At 43.2% G+C, this 19,970-nt stretch overlaps 3 protein-coding genes across 5 annotated transcripts; all 3 read left to right on the top strand.

Moving 5' to 3' along the window:
• The first annotated feature begins 1,777 nt into the window (after positions 1–1,777).
• Positions 1,778–6,682, top strand: LOC127343602 (protein IQ-DOMAIN 29). 3 transcript variants are annotated; one of them, XM_051369752.2, is made up of 6 exons: positions 1,778–1,910; positions 2,322–2,546; positions 2,983–3,186; positions 4,464–4,523; positions 4,680–5,670; positions 6,338–6,682. In XM_051369752.2, exons 1-6 carry the CDS (start codon positions 1,818–1,820, stop codon positions 6,367–6,369), a joined length of 1,605 nt encoding a protein of 534 aa, XP_051225712.1. In that variant the 5' UTR covers positions 1,778–1,817; the 3' UTR covers positions 6,370–6,682. The 3 variants fall into 3 exon arrangements, with proteins under 3 accessions (XP_051225712.1, XP_051225710.1, XP_051225711.1); XM_051369750.2 differs by having other exon boundaries at positions 2,319–2,546; XM_051369751.2 differs by having other exon boundaries at positions 2,319–2,546; positions 4,680–5,674; positions 6,342–6,682.
• A 1,114-nt stretch (positions 6,683–7,796) lies between these two features.
• Positions 7,797–10,472, top strand: LOC127343601 (pentatricopeptide repeat-containing protein At1g08070, chloroplastic). Its single transcript, XM_051369749.1, has one exon. It carries the CDS (start codon positions 8,136–8,138, stop codon positions 9,906–9,908), a length of 1,773 nt encoding a protein of 590 aa, XP_051225709.1. The 5' UTR covers positions 7,797–8,135; the 3' UTR covers positions 9,909–10,472.
• A 2,970-nt stretch (positions 10,473–13,442) lies between these two features.
• On the top strand, positions 13,443–18,210 carry LOC127343600 (eukaryotic peptide chain release factor subunit 1-3). The gene is made up of 4 exons (XM_051369748.1): positions 13,443–13,709; positions 14,527–14,631; positions 16,348–17,791; positions 17,878–18,210. The coding sequence occupies exon 3, from the start codon at positions 16,378–16,380 to the stop codon at positions 17,689–17,691; it is 1,314 nt and encodes a 437-aa protein (XP_051225708.1). The 5' UTR covers positions 13,443–13,709; positions 14,527–14,631; positions 16,348–16,377; the 3' UTR covers positions 17,692–17,791; positions 17,878–18,210.
• The last annotated feature ends 1,760 nt before the right edge of the window (positions 18,211–19,970 follow it).

Genomic DNA, 19,970 nt, shown 5'->3' with positions numbered 1-19,970 from the left:
TTCGGCACCCTCCCCTTCTTATCGTCGCCGATGGAGGCGGCGAGCTTTGAGCTCGCCATGGTGGAGGTCTCGTCGACGGCAAGTTCCTCCGTTTGCGAGTGCCTCCATGGGTAGGTAGGGTTTTTGCCTCCGCCTTAATACGACTTTTTTTTAGTGTGGTTTCGGTGCCACTGTCGGGCAAGCTATGTAGGACGCAACCTAGGACACTTGCGGACGCTACACAACGTCCGCACCAACTCATTTCAATCATAAGAGCATCTCCAGTCGTGTCCCCCAAATGACGTTTGGGGGACCGCAGACAAGAAATGGAGAGAAAAGATGTTCAGTCGCGTCTCCCAAAGCTAAACAACGCCTCATTTTGTGTCCGGCGTCTCTGGTAGAAACTCTGTGTATAGAGTCTCTACCGGGGACGCCGGGCACAACAACATCCACATGCATGCATGCAGCCCCTAGTCCATACATACCATTCTCTCTTCCCACACTTTGTCTCACCTACTTTTTTCACATGGGGTAATGCTCTCTATTAAAATGTATGCATTCGTGAGGGACACACCTAGAAAGGACTCTTTTTGTACAGATTTTTAGTTTAGTGTTTGTGCCCCCGCGAAAATGGCTGATATTTTGCGTCGGATGGCTTGGATGGAGAAGTATTTTTTTTTTGTCCGAGGCGGCTGTTTGACAGCGCGCTGACATGCGTGCCCGGCGGTGGCGCATGTACCGCCGGGAAACACAGCTCAGCTCTGGAAAAGGCGGCAGCTATCTTTTCTCATGCCAACCCGTCCAGAGCTCGATAGCAGGTTTTCGCAAAAAAAAAGAGATCGGTAGCAGGTGACTGACATCTCGTGCCCAGAGATGGGGTTTTCATCAGGTCCCGCCGCTCGGGGACCAGCCGCGTGGGCGCGGCAGTGCATCCCTGCTAGCGCGGTTGCGCATGGCCCCACATGTCAGTTTACGGATATGTACGTAGAGGCAGGCGATGGTGCACTCCGCTGCTGCCCGGGGCCCCGCGCACTGTCTCACCGTGTCAGTCAGGCAGTTGCGCTCTGGCCTCTGGGTCATCTCCGGCCCTTTTGCGCCTCTTCGTCTCGCCCCAACCTCCCTGCTCCACCACCCCCACCGGCCACCCCCCAGGCTACAGAACAAATAGGAGGAGGCCGGGAAGCAGTGCGCGTCTGCCTGCAATGGAGGCGTGACTGAGCGGTGGTTGGCGCGGATAGACACAGAGATAGATAGAGAGGTAGCTGCCGACGGAAGGGAAGGGAAGGGGGTTTCTTTCTCCGCTCGGCGCACGGCGCGTCCTCCTCCTCCGGTGCGTTCGCCGCTCGCCCGCCTCTCGCGCCATTCCCCGTGCCGCATTACGTCCGTGCTTGCCTAGATACATTTCTGAAACAAACGCCTCTGCTTTTGCGCCAACTGCTTGCTTGTTGCTTGGTCCTGGGGTTCGTGGCCGGTTCATGGGGAGTTTACTGTGGCAGTTTCGCTGTCTGTTCAGATCCGTTCCTCCCTAGAGCAAGCTCCACTCTGGTTGGTTGGCGACTTTGCTTTCTCGCCTTTGCGCTTTACCTCCAGTTGCCATTCCATCTCAACATCGTCGCCCTTCAGTGCGCTCTGCTGCTCCCTCCCTCACTCCCTGCTTGCTTCTGACTGAATTTTCCAGCCTTGTTCTACTGGTTTTCTTGATGCTATTTCCGTTTGCCATTCTTGTTTTTCTCCCAAATTTTAAATGACTTGTGCGGTCTGGATCTGTGTGTTGACGAGCCGACCTACTGCATTACAGGTCCAGAATCTCCGGCGTCTGGGCTGCTTAGGCTACCACGATGGGGAAATCCCCGGCCAAGTGGATAAAGTCGGTGCTCCTCGGCAAGAAGTCATCAAAGTCCAGTTCTGCCAAGGCAAAGGATTTACTGCCGGTAAGGACTTTCATACTCCGCATATGTTGTTACCAGGTACTAGTAGTTTGCTAGAGGAGGGTTTTACACTTGATTTATGCAATTCTCAGTGAAGAATTTCCGCATATGCATTCAGGTCTGCTTTCACAGTTGCTACCAATTACATATTTTTTGGTTATCGACGCATTTCGTCTATCTATAGCTCGAGTGAAAGTCGTAGCAATTTGAAGTTTCCACAACAGCCGTCTCGAACACAGATTTTCCACAATTGTATTCACAAGGAGTCAATTTGCCATACATATGTGTGTGTGCACCTTATGCAAACAATCAGTTCGGACTTTGAAGTTGATAGCATCGAGATGTTTTCTTTTCTCCTGCTCCTTTTTTTTGTCTCGTTGAGCTGACCATATTTTTGTCACTGAAACGTACAAGACTGCAAACGGCAATGGACACACTGCTGGGAAGGAGCCTGAACTCTCTGGCAATTCTCCTGTGATCTCAGAGCCGGTACTCGTCACCAATGGAATATCCAACTTGGCCAACGGGAGCGCAGTCAGAAACATGGTCCGAAATGGGTCTGACACGCCAATTAGTCCCGAGAAACTGAGGGAAGAACTGGCAGCCACCAAGGCACAGGCGGCTTTTCGAGGTTACCTGGTACGTGGTAACACATTTTCCGTTAACTGATTTATACAGTATTTGCACAGTTCGTGTCATCCTGGCTGCAAACTCTACAAGTGTTGCTCCTAGACCTATTATGAAAAAAAACAGAAAAAGGAACAAGTATAGCCAGCCTGTTAAAAAGGAAATTCACCCATCCTTAAAAAAAGCTTATTGGCTGATTTATACGAAATCATTAGTGTCTGCTGCTACTTTAGTACTTTTACAATTTTCTTTAGGAATCTATAAAAAGCACCATCTACAATAGTGTGTTCCAGAGTCCCTACATTAACTGTCGTTACAAAAACAAATGCATCTAAATCTTGGATTTCTTAAAAAGTAGTAATCACCCGTGTGTTACGAACATTGTCATTTACATTTAGTTGCAGTAGCACGGTGCTAATGTTAGAATGGTTGTGAACCTGTTGCGCAGGCACGCAGGGCATTCCGCGCGTTAAAAGGTATCATAAGACTTCAGGCACTGATTCGAGGGCATCTTGTAAGGAGGCAGGCTGTTTCGACACTTCGCGCGACATGGCTGATTGTAAAGTTTCAAGCTCAAGTTCGTGGAAGAAATACTAGACTTTCTAATGCTGCCATGCAATTATCTGTGAAGTTTGGACGACGTAACTTTGGGGTGAGTACCTCTCCATTCTCCCTGCCTTTTTGCATGTTCTGCTTTTATTTAGTTAATAATTTGGTTATAGAGAATAAATGACCGCAATCTTCAAAGTGTCCTAATATATCTGGCACGCTATATTTTTTTATAAAGCACTTGTTGCACAAAGTAGTGCACGGCTCAACATCAAAGCAGCAATATGGCCTTCAAGTAGTCCCCAGCATATGAAGCAGCATACAAGCCTAGTGTTTAATAGATGTTCTGTACCTGCATTATACTACCAATAGCAAGAAAACAGTGTTAACTGTACACCTTTGTGTGTCATGGTCTTAATTATTGCGTCACTTTTACGTGCAGGTTCAGTGTATTGTTGTATTTGCGTTGATTGAACGACAGTTTGCTTTTTATCCTTAGTTTTTAATTCTTAGATTAATGGACCTGTCCTCGAAGATCGTTGTAGAATAGAGGATTTTCCTCCTGGGTGCTTGGGAGACCGAACATGCTTTTGTTTCATGTGGTCCCATTGCAACTCAAGAGACTCTGTATCCTATAAATAATTCATGAATGACAAATGTTTTCTTAGGGTATTCTTTACTTATAGACTAACTGGCTGTCTTAGTAACCTATAAAGCTATAACGTTCTTCGTGGGTGATTTCGCATAGCATAGATTTGACTGTCACTGTTGATATGGTGACCATTAAATCCATCCCACATTTGTTGTTATAGTATTTTTACAATTTTAGAAATACAAAGAAGTACCACTTTTACAACACAACATTTAAAAGTTATCGTTCGACACGCATTTTCTATTCATAAGTTCAGAAAATGGGTACGATCTATGATCTAGCCCTAAATAGTACTCCAAATTATCCACGAATCTCAATGGCCAAGAAAAGAATTCGTAATTAGTGTGGAAAAGAGTTGTAGAATACCAGAAATCTAAAAGAAAGATTTTTCTTTTCTGACTTATTCAGTCAATTCAAATAAGACGTATCCTGTTCAAGCCAATAAAAATAGCCGGGGTTATAGTTAAAGCAGCCAGTAGAAAACCGAAATAACCATTCCGTTGAAAAAGTCACAGATTTATTCTGCAGAACTACAGTATGAATTGTATATGTTGAGCATGCAACTGTATTTTATTTTTATGCTTCTTCTTTTCTTTTCTTTTCTTTTCATCGGAAGGTTATTTCTCAAAGCTTTAAAACTTAATGCTGTATCCCCCTTGTGCAATTTTCACTGTTTGATAGCTAGTATGTCAGAAGAATCTGAAACAGCTGTTGCTTGCATCTATCAGGGTGATAAGTCGTCGGATGCATGGAAGGAGAAGCTAGCTTCAAATGCATATGTCCGAAAGGTATGCAATTTATTTCGACACAAATTATTTCTTGTGAGGAAAAAAGTATCGATCCTACCCATTCTTATCGAAGAAATGCATGTCATCACACCAAGTTTACTTTCTAATTGTGTTCCAGAGTTGTTCTTGTTCTAACTCATATTTGCATATTTATAGCTTTTGTCTTCGTCAACTTCCGTACAAGCTCTTCACTTTCAATATGACGAGATGGACCCCAATTCAGCCTACAACTGGCTGGAGAGATGGACAATAGGCTGCATCTGGAGACCTGTTTCCAAACCAAAAATAGTCGCTGATGGGAAACCACAAGTAAAGAAGGCCAGTTATGCCATGGAAACTAAATCAGCAAAGTTAAAGCGTAATGTTCGGAAGTTTTCTGCTGCTACAGTTGAGACTCAAACAAATACTGTTGAACCTGAAAAATCAAAAAGAAATCCAAGGAAATTCTCTGGATCGCCTGCTGATTCAGTACCAGATAGCCAGTTATCTGAACTTGAGAAGGTTAAAAGGAACCTTAAAAAAGCAACTAACTCCATGGTTGAGGCCTCTAAGATATCTAATTCAAAGGCTGATGCCTCGAAGGTACCAAATTCCATAACTGACGAGCCAAAGATATCTGATTCCATGGCTGACTCCTCAAAGATATCCAGTGTGGTGAATGGTATCTCTGGCCATCACGACAATCAATGTGAGAAACCACTGCAGAGTGCATGTGAGGCTTCGTTTCCTCCTGAAACTCACGATCCTCACAGTAGCGATCTTTTGGAAAATTCAAATATGGAGACACCATTCTTAACTGAGGAAACATCTAATGAACCTAGTATACTCGCTCAAGCAGATGAAGTCATTGAACTGCGAAACCTTGATAATGGAGATGATACCATAGAAAAGAAAGAAGAAACTAGGTACAAGGAAGAGCCTCTGTCTAATGGACAAGTTAGAACTAAGAGGAGGTCTTCATTCTCTAATTCAGAATATCCAGAGAGTGGAACCAAGAACACTCCAGTTCCACCAAGGAAGCCAAGCTATATGGCTCCAACAGAATCCTTAAAGGCAAAATTGCGAGGACCACCCAGATTAGATTTTGATCTACCGGTTGACAAGAATGGCTTCACCCGCCGCCAGTCTCTTCCTTCTGCTCCAAACAGTAAGTTTTGTTCCCACTTGAATTTTCATGAAAAAGAGAACACTAGGCTGAGTTTGCAATTGTTGCATACACAAAGATCAGTTCAAAATGGTGTTAGCAATGCTCTGACAACTGATAAATATTTTTCCCAGATAAGGTAGCTAAAAACTATCTCGCCCTCTGCATCTGAAAGTGCACATAAACCAAATTATTGCATTATCATTACAATATTTGTGCAATCTGTCAACAAAGATAACGACAAGCTACATAATCAAGAGCGAAATCAAACATTACATAGCCAATTATAAATGGTACCTCAACTAGGACATATATCCCTTTGTGGCCAACGCCACCAACCTCCTGACACGAATGATGTACTGAAAAGTAACACAGTATGTGTCATCATAGAGATGCCAATGGACATGCAGTGCATTTAGGCATTTAGCTATCTGCAGATATATTTTTTCCAAATGGGGTAGCCCCAGCCTCTATCTGCAGATATATGGTTGCTGACGTTGGAATGTAGCTGTGTGTATCTGATTAGGAATAGATTTTAGAGCTTGCAAGTTAGAATTGCATGTTTATGAGAAATGTCAACCTCTATAAATTGTAGAATTCTGAAACCTAAGCATTGGGTTTTGCTTTTTCATTTCTGATATTTCGCTTGTTTTCATTCTGCTATCTGCAGATAGAGGAGTCAAAACGGAATGGAGACGGTGAAGAGGCTATCAAACTTCCGCCTGAAGCTTTTCTCCATCTGAACAGTGCAATGTTGTGGATGATGTCTGCTGCTGTCTAACTCTCTTTGTCCTTGTTGTTCTGTCTAAGTTGTAAAGATACTCCGTCCGTCCTATGAACAGTGAGTATATTTTTAATGATTTAATGCCTGTGCTGAACTAGCTTGTGGTGATCTGTCCAGTGCTTTTTCGTTCGACTTTCATATGATTCCCTTGTGCCACGTACCATGTAAAATGTACAACTACAGTTATTTGGCTCATTTGTGTTGTGACGACGACACAGCAGACTTGCATTATTCTGGTGTGTGACGACATGAATACTATTCTGGTGTAGCATGTTTTCCAAAACATAATACTACCTCTGTCCTATGAAGGTTGTCTTAGATTTGCTATTCAGTGTCTTGATACATCCAAATTTTAACAAATCTCGGACAAAGCGAGTACATCTCGGAATGGAGGAAGTACAAGTCTGCATATAGCTGTTCTTATCTCTTTCTTCACCACACATTATTTCCAATGTGGCCGATTCTTTTATTTACAAATGCAAGATGATTAGTGGGGTGTTTATAAAATAAACAAATCTTTTTTTAAGCACCAGTGGTTGCTTGTATAGGATATATGTCTAGTTAGATATTTGTGGAGAGGAGTTTTGGTTGCGTTAAACTGTTAAAGACATGCGGCACAGGTTATTCTACGTGTCGACTGTTGAGAACTTGCAGCAGCGGCCCTGGCAGGAAGAGATGACAACACAGTGGACACCATTTCTTGTGGTGTTTCGGGTACCAAGCCACGATTTTCTAGGATAAAAACTCAAGGTCTTGCTTTTATTGGTTGTACCTAGCAATGGCCTCCCTAAAAAGCATTGCTTTGGGATCTCGGTCTTTCTTTAGGGCGGAAACTCAAGATATTTGATCGGATAACGATAACGTTTGTGTATTGTTTTCTTTCTGAACACGTTGTTTTTGAAGAACCTAGTTTGCGGTCTGGATGTGATCTTTGGTATGGTTAGAGTGTTGTTGTTGCAAGTGCTTCATCACTACAACGGGATTTTTTTTTATATTTTATTCATGGCTGCGTTCATCTTAATGTCTTTCGATATCTTGTTATTTTTGCGATATCAATATATTTATTTTATCGAAAAATTAATAAATTAGTCTTGGTCACTTAAAACTGCACATTTCCTAGTTTCAGCTGCATCCAATTTGAGCAGAACGTTCCTACAATTTCTAGTCTGAGAGGTTTTATATGGATCAAGGAGGATGACCATGATTTGATGGTAATCCAAAAGTTCTAGAGAACATGACCGATTTATTTTTATTTATTTTCAAATATACACTTTCCCTTTTGTGTCTGGCCATGGCAAATGTGTTCTCAGTTTTTAGTTGCTACTGTGCACGTATCTGCCTGAGTTCTGAGGTGTGATTTTACTTGGCCAGAGCAACTAGTAGCAGTCTAGCGGAGCCGTCCCCTGCGAGCAAGCACGGCCGGCGGCGCCCTCGCCGATGCTTTCCCAAACCCAAAGCATCGCCGCCGTCCCGCATCGCGCACGACGGACAGCGGTCGGCCGGTCGCCGCGACAACGTCTGCACTGCCATATAACTGAACAAGTGAGCCGAGCCGCATCTTTCCGCACCGCGACATGCCTTGCCGCCGCCGCCGCACCCTATCGAGGCAACAAACACCCACGCTAACCGCTCCCGCCGCCGCCGCGGTCCCAACTCTCCCGCCGAGCACCGCCCACTGCCAGCAATGGAGGCCTGCCTCCTCAAGACCCGACCGCTCCACGCCCTCCTCTCCGACGCCAGCACCTCCCGCGCCGCACGCCACTTGTTCGACGCGGTGCCGCGCCCGACCCCGGCGCTCTGCGGCATCCTCCTCTCGGCGCTCTCCAGGCTCTCCTCGCACCAGGAGCTCCTCCAGGCCCTCTCTTCGATGCACCGCAAGGGCGCCAACGTCCCGGTCGGCTGTGTCCCGCTCGTCGTCAAGTCGTGCGCGCTCTCGGCTGCGTCCTGCCAGGGCAGGCAGGTGCACTGCCACGCGCTTGTACGCGGGCTTCTCGGGGATGTCTTTGTGCACACGGCCTTGGTGGATTTCTACGCCAAGAACGGGGACATGGGGTCTGCTGTGAGGGTCTTCGAGGAGATGCCGGTGAAGGATCCGATACCGATCAACTGTTTGATCACCGGATATTCAAAGGCCGGCGACGTGGATAAGGCCAGGAAGCTGTTTGATGGCATGTCCAGGAGGACGTCCGCTTCGTGGAATTCAATGATCGCGTGCTACTCTCACCGCGGAGAGTTCCGGGAAGCGTTGACGCTGTTTGACCGGATGCTGGGCGAGGGCGCGAGGCCAAACGCTATCACCATCACGACGGTGTTCTCGATCTGTGCCAAGTCCGGTGATCTTGATACTGGAAAGCGGGTAAGGGCTCTGGTCGAGGAGGAGGACTTGCAGAACGTGATAGTGCACACTGCTTTGATGGAGATGTATGTGAAGTGTCGGGCTATTGACGAGGCGCGTCAGGAGTTTGACCGTATGTCGCGGAGAGATGTCGTGGCATGGAGTACTATGATTGCTGGTTATGCGCAGAATGGCAGGCCACATGAGTCTCTAGAGCTGTTTGAGAAGATGAAGGCAACCGATTGCAGGCCAAATGAAGTGACACTTGTTGGCGTGCTGTCTGCGTGTGCTCAGCTGGGTTCTGATGAACTAGTAGAGCAGATTGGGAACTATGCCGAGAGCCAAAGACTGCCACTTACCAGTTACCTAGGATCCGCACTAATCGACATGTATACCAGGTGCGGGCATGTTGGCCGAGCCCGTGGTGTCTTCGACCGGATGGAACAAAAGGGGGTCATCACTTGGAACTCCATGATCAGAGGCCTAGCAATGAACGGCTTTGCAGAAGACGCGATCGGCTTGTATGAAAAGATGGAGGAGGACGGGGTCCAGCCTAACGAGATCACCTTTGTGGCACTGCTGGCAGCGTGCACACATGCTGGCTTGATAGACCAAGGCATGTCATTCTTTGAAGAGATGAAAAGGAAACACCATCTTTCCCCTCAAGTTGAGCATTGCGCATGCATAGTGGACCTCCACTGTAAATCAGGAAGTCTGTGGGAGGCGTACAAGTTCGTCTGTGACATGGAGGTCGAACCAAATGCAGTGATCTGGACCACTCTGCTCAGTGCCTGCAGAGTCCATGCTGATGTTAAGCTCGCCAAGCTCGCCGCGAGCAAGCTCCTGTTAATGGAGCCCGACAACTCGTCGATCTATGTCCTCTTGTCCAACATCTACGCCGATGCAGGTCTCTGGGGTGATGTGAGGGAGATAAGGGACCTGATGAGGAGCAAGAACGTGCAGAAGCTGTCTGCCTACAGTTGGATAAAGCTGGACGGTGAGGTGCACAAGTTCTTGGTGCAAGACACATATCACCCGAAATCAGCCGAGATTTACGAGGTTGTCGACAGCCTGGGGTTGCTGCTGGACCGAGCCGACTCTGATCCCGACCTGCTAGTTTAAGATTTTTTTGAACAACTCTATGGATCCCATGACTTGATCCGCACAGCGCAGAAGTAGAATGTAGATTGTGTTTTGTACTTTTGTTTTGATTCAATTAGCTTAGGGCTGGTTCCCGTGCCTCCTGGCTGCATCCCCAGGTCATCTCCTTCGACTCCTGCTTCGAATCCCTCCCGTCCGCCAGCGTCCTCCCTAATCTACCAACGGGCTAGCAAGCTGCGCAGGCGCAGCACTGCCATCCACAGCATGAAGGCAATTGCAGTTTTCTTGCTCCTGCAGATGCTCGATCTTGACAAGCAAGGACTCGGATATCAATTCCTATCTCCCAAAGGGGCATAGAAGTTAACAGTGGCCTGAAAAATTCTTTCCCAAACGATCTCTCTATTCAGGTTACAGGTATGTGTACAAGTCGATCCAGTGTAGTTTTGAACCGATCCTTTTTTGGACATGTCCTCACATATTCAGTGTGTTTGATAAATGACTCTAGGTGGTAGAGTAAACAGTGGAGCTGTTCAGTAATATACCCTCATGACTCGAAATCAAGAATTATCATTGGAATTCCATGAACCTGCAATGTTGTTATTTCTGTATATATATTGATGATCATGATATATAGAGTGCAACCTTGAGTTGCAGCGAAATAGTTTGATCATGCAGGTAGGCATTTTTTCTCTATCATGCAACAGGGTGTAATTATGTCATCTATTTTGGATAGGGATCAGCATCTAATAACAGCGACTTTAGTCCATTAAGCAGATCTTCAAATAATGCAAACTCTACATTCTCATCATTTCTTCGCATGCTTTCATTCAATTCTGAAATCGCAGACCTAACTCCTAAAGTTTGATGAAGAATTTTTTTTTTTCTGTAAATGACATGGTTGACATACACTTTTTTAATCTTAGTCGTCGGGGATGTTATTTGTGCTTCATGAAGATTGATTTTCAGGTGCTAAACTTCATCTGTGAGACTTAGATGTGCCGAAGGTGAGATGGGGAAGGGAATTTTGTTCAGTTGTCTGCCGTAACATGGTTATGCCCCCATCCTTTATTTCGTGCTATGCTGGTTGCTGATCGTGTGTAGTGGTCAACGAGCAGATATCTGTTGATGAAAGTTCTTGAGCCCTTTTCCAGGGTAAATAAATCTTTTGCTGGCAGTGGTTTGATATTAAACTCCGGGCAGTTATTGTTACTTCGTACATTTCAATTCTCTAGGTACGTATATGCTTCAATTACACAATTGTTCTGTGTATAGAGGTGTGAAGCTACAAGAGGTAGCTTAGCCACTGAAGAGTCATATTGTGACATCGTGTTGAATGGTTAGTTGAGTCGGTGAATTCGTGAGATGTTTCAAGTAGAACTCTTTTATGAAATGGATATTATTCATCTGAGTGATTTCTAAGTTGTAGAGATGGTTGATAGTGAAAGAACTATTGGTAGCGTACCCTATTTTGGCATGCTATTGCTTATTAGTAGCGTGCCCCATTTAGGCACCCAGCGTGCCATATTTTGGCATGCTACTAATTTCTAGGATTTGCACCCCCACCAACGAATTGATATCTCCTTTTTAGTTTTGAAAAAAAATGATATTGTAGAAAATTTTAAAATAAAATCCTTCGAGATGGCCATGTGTTATGTCATATAGTTTTAAAGAAAATTAACAAACATAAATTTCGACATATTTTACAAAATGGTTCCATGTTTCAGTAAAATGGCTTTAGATTTTGCATGATCAAAAGGTTTTTCATATGAAATGTATCTATGGAAAATTTTAAATCTGATTTCAACCGCCTACGGCCGTTTACCGATTTTCTACAATCTGAAAAATCGAAAAGAAAACAGTGTTTTTTAAGGTTTAAGATTTTGATGAAAAAAAATCTGAAAATTTTCAAAAAAAAATTACTTTTCCACTTCTCCATCATCTTTCGCTCATCATCTTCCATTTCTCCATCTTATCCCCTCCACTTCTCCACCTTTTTTCTTCCTCATCCTCTTCCACTTCTCCACCTTCTCCTCTCATCCTCTTCCCCTTCTCCACATTCTTTTCCCTCATCCTCTTTCACTTTTCCAGCATCTTCTCTTCGGCGACGACGACCACCTCCTCCCCAACGACAGTGACCACCTCCTCCCCGACGACTACAAACACCTCCTCTTTGGCAACATCGACCACCTCCTCCTCGACGACGGTGACCACCTCCTCCCCGATGACGGTGACCACCTCCTCTCCGCCAACGGTGACAACCTCCTTCCCGACGACGGTGACCACCTCCAACGCCCTGCTCCAATACCCACCTCTGACGCCCCGATCCGACTCCTCTCCTAATCTCGTGAACTCCACGAGGAGGCAACATGGACTCGTTTGCTTTTTTTGGTTTTTAGGGTCTTCTGTGTAAAATCACGTGGACAGCTAGGCGTTGCTCCTAGCTTTTTTTTTTAAATTGCAAAAAAAAAAAACTAGTAGCGGACTGAAAAAAGCGCGCACGCGATTGGTATGCTAATAGTAGCGCGCCAAAATCGACACGATGGGTACCTGGACTATGGGCCAGCCTAGCTACCTTTCGTACCATGCTTGGGCCTGAAGACGAGGCACGTGGGCCGGCATGGCAAGGCCCAGCACATGAAGGACTGTGCCGGGCCGGCCCGTTGGCCCGTGCGGCGGGTCGCTTCGGCGCCGCAACTCGCGGCGTACAGGAGCAGCAAACCCTATACACCGACAAGGTCGGCGCGTACCGCGCGCCGCACACCCCGCGCGCGGTACGGGCCGGCCCAGTTAGGTGCGGGCTGCCTCCTTTTTCGATTTTCTTTTCTTTTTTGTTTCTTATTTTTTGTTTCTTTTTTTCCTGTTTTCTTTTTTCTGTTTTCTGTTTTCGTTTTTCTTTCGTTTTTTCTGTTTCTTTTTTTTACTTTTATTTTCAGATTCGAAAAATAGAAATATTTAAAAAAATTAAATTAAAAAAATGTTCAAATATAAAAAACCGTTCAAAATCCGAAAATCGTTCAAATTTAAAAATCGTTCAAACATGAAAATTGTTCAAACATGAAAAATGTTCAAATTTAAAAACCGTTCAAATTTAAAAATCGTTCAAACTTAAAAATTGTTCAAACATGAAAAATGTTCAAATTTAAAAATTGTTCAAATTTAAAAACCGTTCAAACGTGAAAAATGTTCAAATTTTGAAAATTATAATTTTTTGAAAGATATTCAAAATATAAAATCGTTCACATTTTAAAACTGTTGAATTTAAAAAAATTCATATTTTGAAAAAAATCTTGAAAAATAATTTCATAAAAAGTGTTAGATTTTGAAAAAGAAAAATATTAATAACAAAAAAAACAGAAGAAAGAGAAGAAGAAAAAAGAAAAAAAACGTACCTGAGATAATGGGCCGCGGCCCAAACTACCCGACCTGGTCGCTGGGGTGTGCGGCACCCCGCAAGCGCCGACCAGGTCGGCGTATAGCAGTTCCCTACAGGAGCCGCTAGCATCCTCAACAAAGAAAAAAAAACAGCTCCCAGTTCAAAAAAAAAAAAAAAAAAAAAAAAAACAGCTCCCACGGGAACGAAACCCTCGCTCTCCTCGTGATAGAGAGCGGCGGCGCTGGGTCCGACGCTTCCGATATCCTTCCTCCGGCGACCGGAGCAACCACTCCGCCTCCGTCCCAAGCCCTCCTCCTTCGTCCGAGGTCTCCTCCGCCCGCGTCCTCCTTCGCCAGAACTCAACTCCGCCTCCGTCCTCCTTCCGTCGAGCTCTACTACGCCACCTCGAGGCTTTTCTCCCCTCCGGCGACGGTGGTTCGGCGAACCAGGTTATCCCCTTCACCTCTTCCACGTTACTCCTTCCCCCTTTCATTCCTTTTCCCGCACTGAAGAGCTCGTTGAACCAGATCCGAAAGTTTGCTACAGCCCAACCTTGCTGCTCCAGATCACGGTCAAGAACCTGAGCTGCTGTATTAGGCTATTAGCTGTTCGTGCCTTGTTGATCTGGTTGTAGCCTTGTAAGGATGTGGTTGATCTGCTGTTGTATTTAGGCTGCTGACAATTCTTGATTGTTTCATGTGTAATAACACCTGCTGCAAGTTGCAAATAAATATGATTGATTTTTTTCCTGCTCAAAACAAAGTACGTAGGTACACGGTTGTAGCCTTATAACCTCTAACAATGTTTGAGCTAGGACTGCCATGTAGCATGTTCATCTTATCTTCATCTCCAATTTTTTTTTTTTAATTACCTGCTCGTGTTTTGAATTCAGATTTTTGTTGTACATGGACAGCTAGCAATCAGGTTTGGCAGTGCTAGTGAGTGGTCCTTTACAAATTTGAACGGTTTCCTGAGGATCTACTTATTTTATGTGTGTACTAGCTTTGACTTGCAGTGACATGGGGTACTAGCAGCATTAGGACCTAAAAGAAGCCAGTCTTGGAGCTAGTGTCATATTATCCTGTGTTATGTATTAGAAATAATGAATCACTCCATGCGTGAACTATGTTGTTTTGTTTTGCTGTTGGTGTGCAACTGAACCATGTGTGTAATCTTTTTTCTAGCTTATTGTCTGCTTGTTGCCCTTGTAGATATGACCATTGTGCAAGGACTGATTTATTTTTTTGTCGTGTCCTTGTGGTGTAGTTGATACCATTACCTCGCTGGATTAATTGTCCCGGAAGTGTCGCTGGATTAATAGTCCTGGAAGTCAGCTCGACGATCTGAAAGGAGGAAAACCTCGAGTTGCAGGTAGGCTCCAATGTAGTGCACTGCCTTTTCTATTGGTATCTGGAATGTCAAATTGTTCTATTGGGTTAAATTTGTAGTCATAGTTGATTATGTTTAGCTGTTGTAGAGCCTAACTAATTATGCAAACAGTTCTTCACTTGCCTGTTTTGTGCATTTCTACTTGGACGTTTTGAGTTTTTCCTTTACCGGTAGTACCAGCAGAGCTTATCGGCTGGTTTGAGTCAAGCAAAGATTTAATTCTCTAAGCCGCCGCAGTACTAGAAGCTACTCGTGTCTACAGACTATGTTTTTTGTTGACCTAAAGCTAGCACTACTAGATGCACTGGATGCATGCAGTGCATCTAATAGCATATAATTGATTGGTTGGACCGGAGAATACAGAAAAATTCACTTATGCAAGCACGATTCACATGACATCTCTGAAGAATTATTTCTTTGGACATCTCTGAAGAATGTGCTGCAGCTACATTGCATCATCACACCTAATACACATTGCATCATCACAACTAGTGTGCTGCAGTTATTGATCCATTTCTGTATTTATAATTCCATTTGTATGGCATGATTGTCCCCTATTAGTTTCTTTTGTGGAAATTTTGAGGTTTACATCTCTGAAGAATTATTTTCTTCATAATAATTCGTAGTGCACTAGGTCCAGTTGTACTAGCACTAGCTTATAGATCTCTTAATATTCTCTGCTACATTCTAAAAGGAAGCAAATCATGTGCCAGCCAACATAGTGAACCACGACTTTATGCTCATATTTTGTAGTACTGCTCAATTGATGTCATGGACAGACTTAAGGACACTCCAACTCCATTGACCTAGTTAATACTTGATATCTATTTATTAAGAGAGAGGGGATCTTAGGGAAGCTCGAAATAGAATACTTTATGGTCATATTTTATAGTACTGCTCAATTAATATGTCATATCTATATCAAGTATTAACTAGATCAATGGAGTTGGGGTGTCCTTATAAAACATGAGCATAAAGTTGTGTTTCACTATGTTGGCTGGCACATGATTTGCTTCCTTTTAGATTTTTTGACTTGTGATATGTATAGCCAATTTTGCTATATTATCCTAGGACTGCTCCGCATTAGCTTGATGACTGTATACTTGGTATCATTTTTTCACTGGAGAACTTTTAAGATACTTACTGAGTGTGGTTCTGTATGTTCTCCAGTTTTTGTGGGGAGTGGGGACTATCTATCTGCTTGAACTTTCTTTTCCCAAATGAAAAAGAACTTCCATTATGAACAAGCCAATAACCTTTCCTTGTATGCTTAATTGTTCTATCTGTGCTGCAAAATTCTTTTCAAATATCTGAGAACGGAACTACATGCATATTAACATAACATGCTTTATTATTACTAGACTGTCGCAGTTCACAGTCGATACTGTGTTTAAAAGTATGCTGTTTTCTGTAAATTCACTTCCACAATCAAATCAATGTTTTAGTAGTTAGTGATTGTGGCTATCATTTCTTTTTCTCTTTTTGGACCGTAATTGCTCGCCCAGTTTGGGTATCATTAATGCAACTTTGGTCTAACAATTAAGTCTATGCAGTATCTGCAGTCAATATTTTGATCGAGTTCTCCTATTTCATTTGATTCATTTACAATCGTTTCTATGGGGTGTGCAGCTGATTTCTTTTTTTTTTAAATTTCAAGCCCCTCATATTCTGTTGGTGTGCGTGTTTGACTGTTTACAGGTGAACTAGTCTCCTCCAGGATCTAACAAGATGTCTGAGAGCCAGGAAACTGATAGGAACATTGAAATCTGGAAGATTAAGAAGCTAATAAAGGCACTGGAATCAGCTAGAGGCAATGGCACAAGCATGATCTCTCTTATTATGCCTCCACGTGATCAGGTTGCTCGAGTGGCAAAGATGTTAGGTGATGAGTATGGTACTGCTTCAAACATTAAGAGTAGAGTGAATCGCCAATCTGTTTTGGGTGCCATCACCTCAGCTCAGCAGAGGCTGAAGCTCTATAACAGAGTTCCTCCCAATGGTTTGGTTCTCTACACTGGAACCATTGTTACTGATGATGGAAAGGAAAAGAAAGTTACCATTGACTTTGAGCCATTCAAGCCTATAAATGTGTCGCTGTACCTTTGTGATAACAAATTCCACACTGAGGCTTTAAATGAGCTCTTGGAATCTGATGACAAGTTTGGCTTCATTATTATGGATGGTAACGGCACTCTTTTTGGCACACTGAGTGGAAATACCCGTGAGGTGCTTCACAAATTCACCGTTGATCTCCCAAAGAAGCATGGTAGAGGAGGGCAGTCAGCTTTACGTTTTGCTCGTCTTCGGATGGAAAAGCGTCATAACTATGTCCGGAAAACTGCTGAGCTTGCTACTCAGTTTTTCATCAATCCAGCTACAAGTCAGCCTAATGTCTCTGGACTAATTCTTGCTGGTTCTGCTGATTTCAAGACAGAGCTGAGCCAATCTGATATGTTTGATCAGAGACTTCAAGTTAAGATACTTAATGTGGTTGATGTTTCTTACGGTGGCGAGAATGGTTTCAACCAAGCTATTGAGTTGTCAGCTGAGATTCTAGCAAATGTGAAGTTCATACAGGAGAAGAAGTTAATTGGCAAGTATTTTGAAGAGATCAGTCAAGATACTGGAAAATATGTCTTTGGTGTTGATGACACTCTAAAGGCTCTTGAAATGGGTGCTGTTGAGACTCTTATAGTGTGGGAGAATCTTGATATCAACAGATATGCGCTGAAGCACAGTGTCTCTGGGGAAATTATTGTCAAACATCTGAACAAAGAGCAGGAAGTGGACCAGAGCAATTTCCGCGATGCTGAGACTAATGCTGAGTTGGAAGTTCAGGAAAAAATCTCTTTGTTGGAATGGTTCGCTAACGAGTACAAGAAGTTTGGTTGCTCGCTTGAGTTTGTCACTAACAAATCACAGGAGGGATCTCAGTTCTGTAGAGGATTTGGTGGCATTGGTGGTATGCTGCGCTATCAGTTAGACATTCGGTCTTTTGATGAGGCTTCCGATGATGAGGGTTTGTACGAAGACTCTGATTAGCAATCAGCCAATCAAATGACTCAGCTGGCCCATGGAAGGACGCCACAGCTGCAACAGCTCGCTTTTGCTCTGCTTACGCAAGAACACTTTGAAGGCAGCTGTATGCACATTTTGCCTCGACCTGATTTTTTGTCTGCTATTTAGTGTCATAATATTTTGTTTGACCGCTCCTCCCATTTGTTTCAGATCTAGAGATTGATGGGCGTGGGCCAGCCTCATCCTATGCTGAAGGAGTTCAAAACCAAATGGTCGAGATACCATCGTGGCAGTAATGTGTCAAGAAGTTCACCACACTGAAAAGGCTAATAAAACTTGCGATAGCTAGCTGCTGCCTTATGCTTCTCTATTCAGTCGTTGTCTATTGTCGGTCAGTTTTCAGTGTTCCAGGTTTTGAATTCTAGGATGTGTTTAGGTTGGGGAACCAATGCACTCGTGCAAATACTTATTTTCCTTACTGTGTACTAGAGTCGTTGTACTCTGGCAGTTTCTGCAATGAAGATACTACTGTTTTGGTACTCATTTTCCTGTCTTACTGAGTCATTAACCGATCATCCTATCTGCCGTAGTTGATATCTATGTGTTCTCAATTGTTTGTCCTGTGGTTCCACTTAATCCTGATTGAATTATTTGATCTATGACAACCCTTTGTTTGCATTTTTGAGAAATTTTGGAGCTTGGTAACTGTATTTGTGTGTTGATCGACGCGTCGAATAGGGATGCTCGGTTCAGGTGGCCAGGCCTCGTACCTCGTCTTGAGGATGAGGATGTATAGGCACGTGATTCTAGTGTAGACGCTGATAGTTCGAGTACTTAATGGAGCGCAGGGCGTCCTTGGCCCCAATCCCACTTTTTGCTTTCCTAAAATGCACCAAAGCACAAATGAAGCAAAAAAGCGATTCAGTTTGGAACAAATCTAATTTCACCAAGATCTTTCTTTTGTTTCAATAAAAGCGGGAATGCAACAAAATCAATCGCGATTATAGCCAAAAAAAAGTTTCATCCACGAAACATATAGATCCTTGTAGCAAAAATGATATACTATTGTATCCAAATTTGACCTCGTTGGAGACATCGTTACATTAAAAAAAAATCATGTTACTATAGCAAAATAGATTTCGTCGGAGAACTCTTGCCGGAGACATCATAGCAACAATTTTGTACCAATATAGCAAAACCACATAACCATTGTAGCAAAACTGATTTTGCTGGGAGTCTCTCGCGGGAGACCTAGTAGCAACATATATTTTATACTATTGTAGCAAAAATACAAAACAATTGTAGCAAAAACCAATTTCGCCGGAGACATCATAGCAAACTATTTGTACTATATTAGCAAAACCGGATAACAGTTATAGTGAAAAGTACATAAGTTGGAATGGCATTACAGAATAGGTTTCCAAATGGGCTGACGAAGATAGAGAGTTCGGTAAGATTATCTCCCTCTCTCTAGGAAGATATCGATTCCTCCAAGAGGTGGTCAAGATGATATGTGTGCTAAGCTTTTTTGTGTTCCATTCTTGCTTTCTCCCGTGGATTCATCTAGGAAGAGAAAGCATAATTTTATAAGCAACTTTCATCCTCAACAAGTGAGAGTAGATAGGCCTATAGAGGATATCTCAAGTCTCAACCATGACCAAATAATCATTACTCAAAGTCATTTGAACAACCTTATTCTAACATCAATGTTGCTTGTAGATAAAGTAACTAGATAACTCATTCATCTTTATCCATCAAAGCAAAATCATGTACTTGACATGATCAAATCATTTCTCTACTACTCTGGCTTCATTGTCTCCTATTCCTAAACCTATATGTTGACTAAAGTGTACCCATATAGTTATGAATATCATCACTAAAGGTGATATCCCTATGGGATCTATCTCCAATGGCATTATTCCTACTTCTATTATATTGAACATCTATGGAAAAACTTAGTTATGAGAGCGTCATGGCTTTAGCTACCCAAAGGCATAACTAATGAGGTATGGTTCTCACCTCGAAGGTTAAGTGCTTGCTCAAATAACAAGGGTATAACACTTAACTTGTTCTCTCTTGCATAAGCATGGCTAGTGTTAGTGTTTATAATATGTTCACAAATTATCTTAGATCATATAGCCTTAGGTTCCACTGGCTAGTCAAGATCCATGGTTAACCAATGTATAACTTGTACTACATTATTCTCTTATAACATCCTCTTCTCTAAGAGAACTTACTTATCAACTATCTCCAATGGATTCCGTAAGAATTCTCATAGGAATTGTTTTCTACGAATGGTTCTA

Source organism: Lolium perenne, chromosome 3, assembly GCF_019359855.2.
Source record: "Lolium perenne isolate Kyuss_39 chromosome 3, Kyuss_2.0, whole genome shotgun sequence".
NCBI lineage: Eukaryota > Viridiplantae > Streptophyta > Magnoliopsida > Poales > Poaceae > Lolium > Lolium perenne.
Note: the sequence above shows the minus strand (reverse complement) of the source record. Positions and strands in the feature narration are given on the sequence as shown.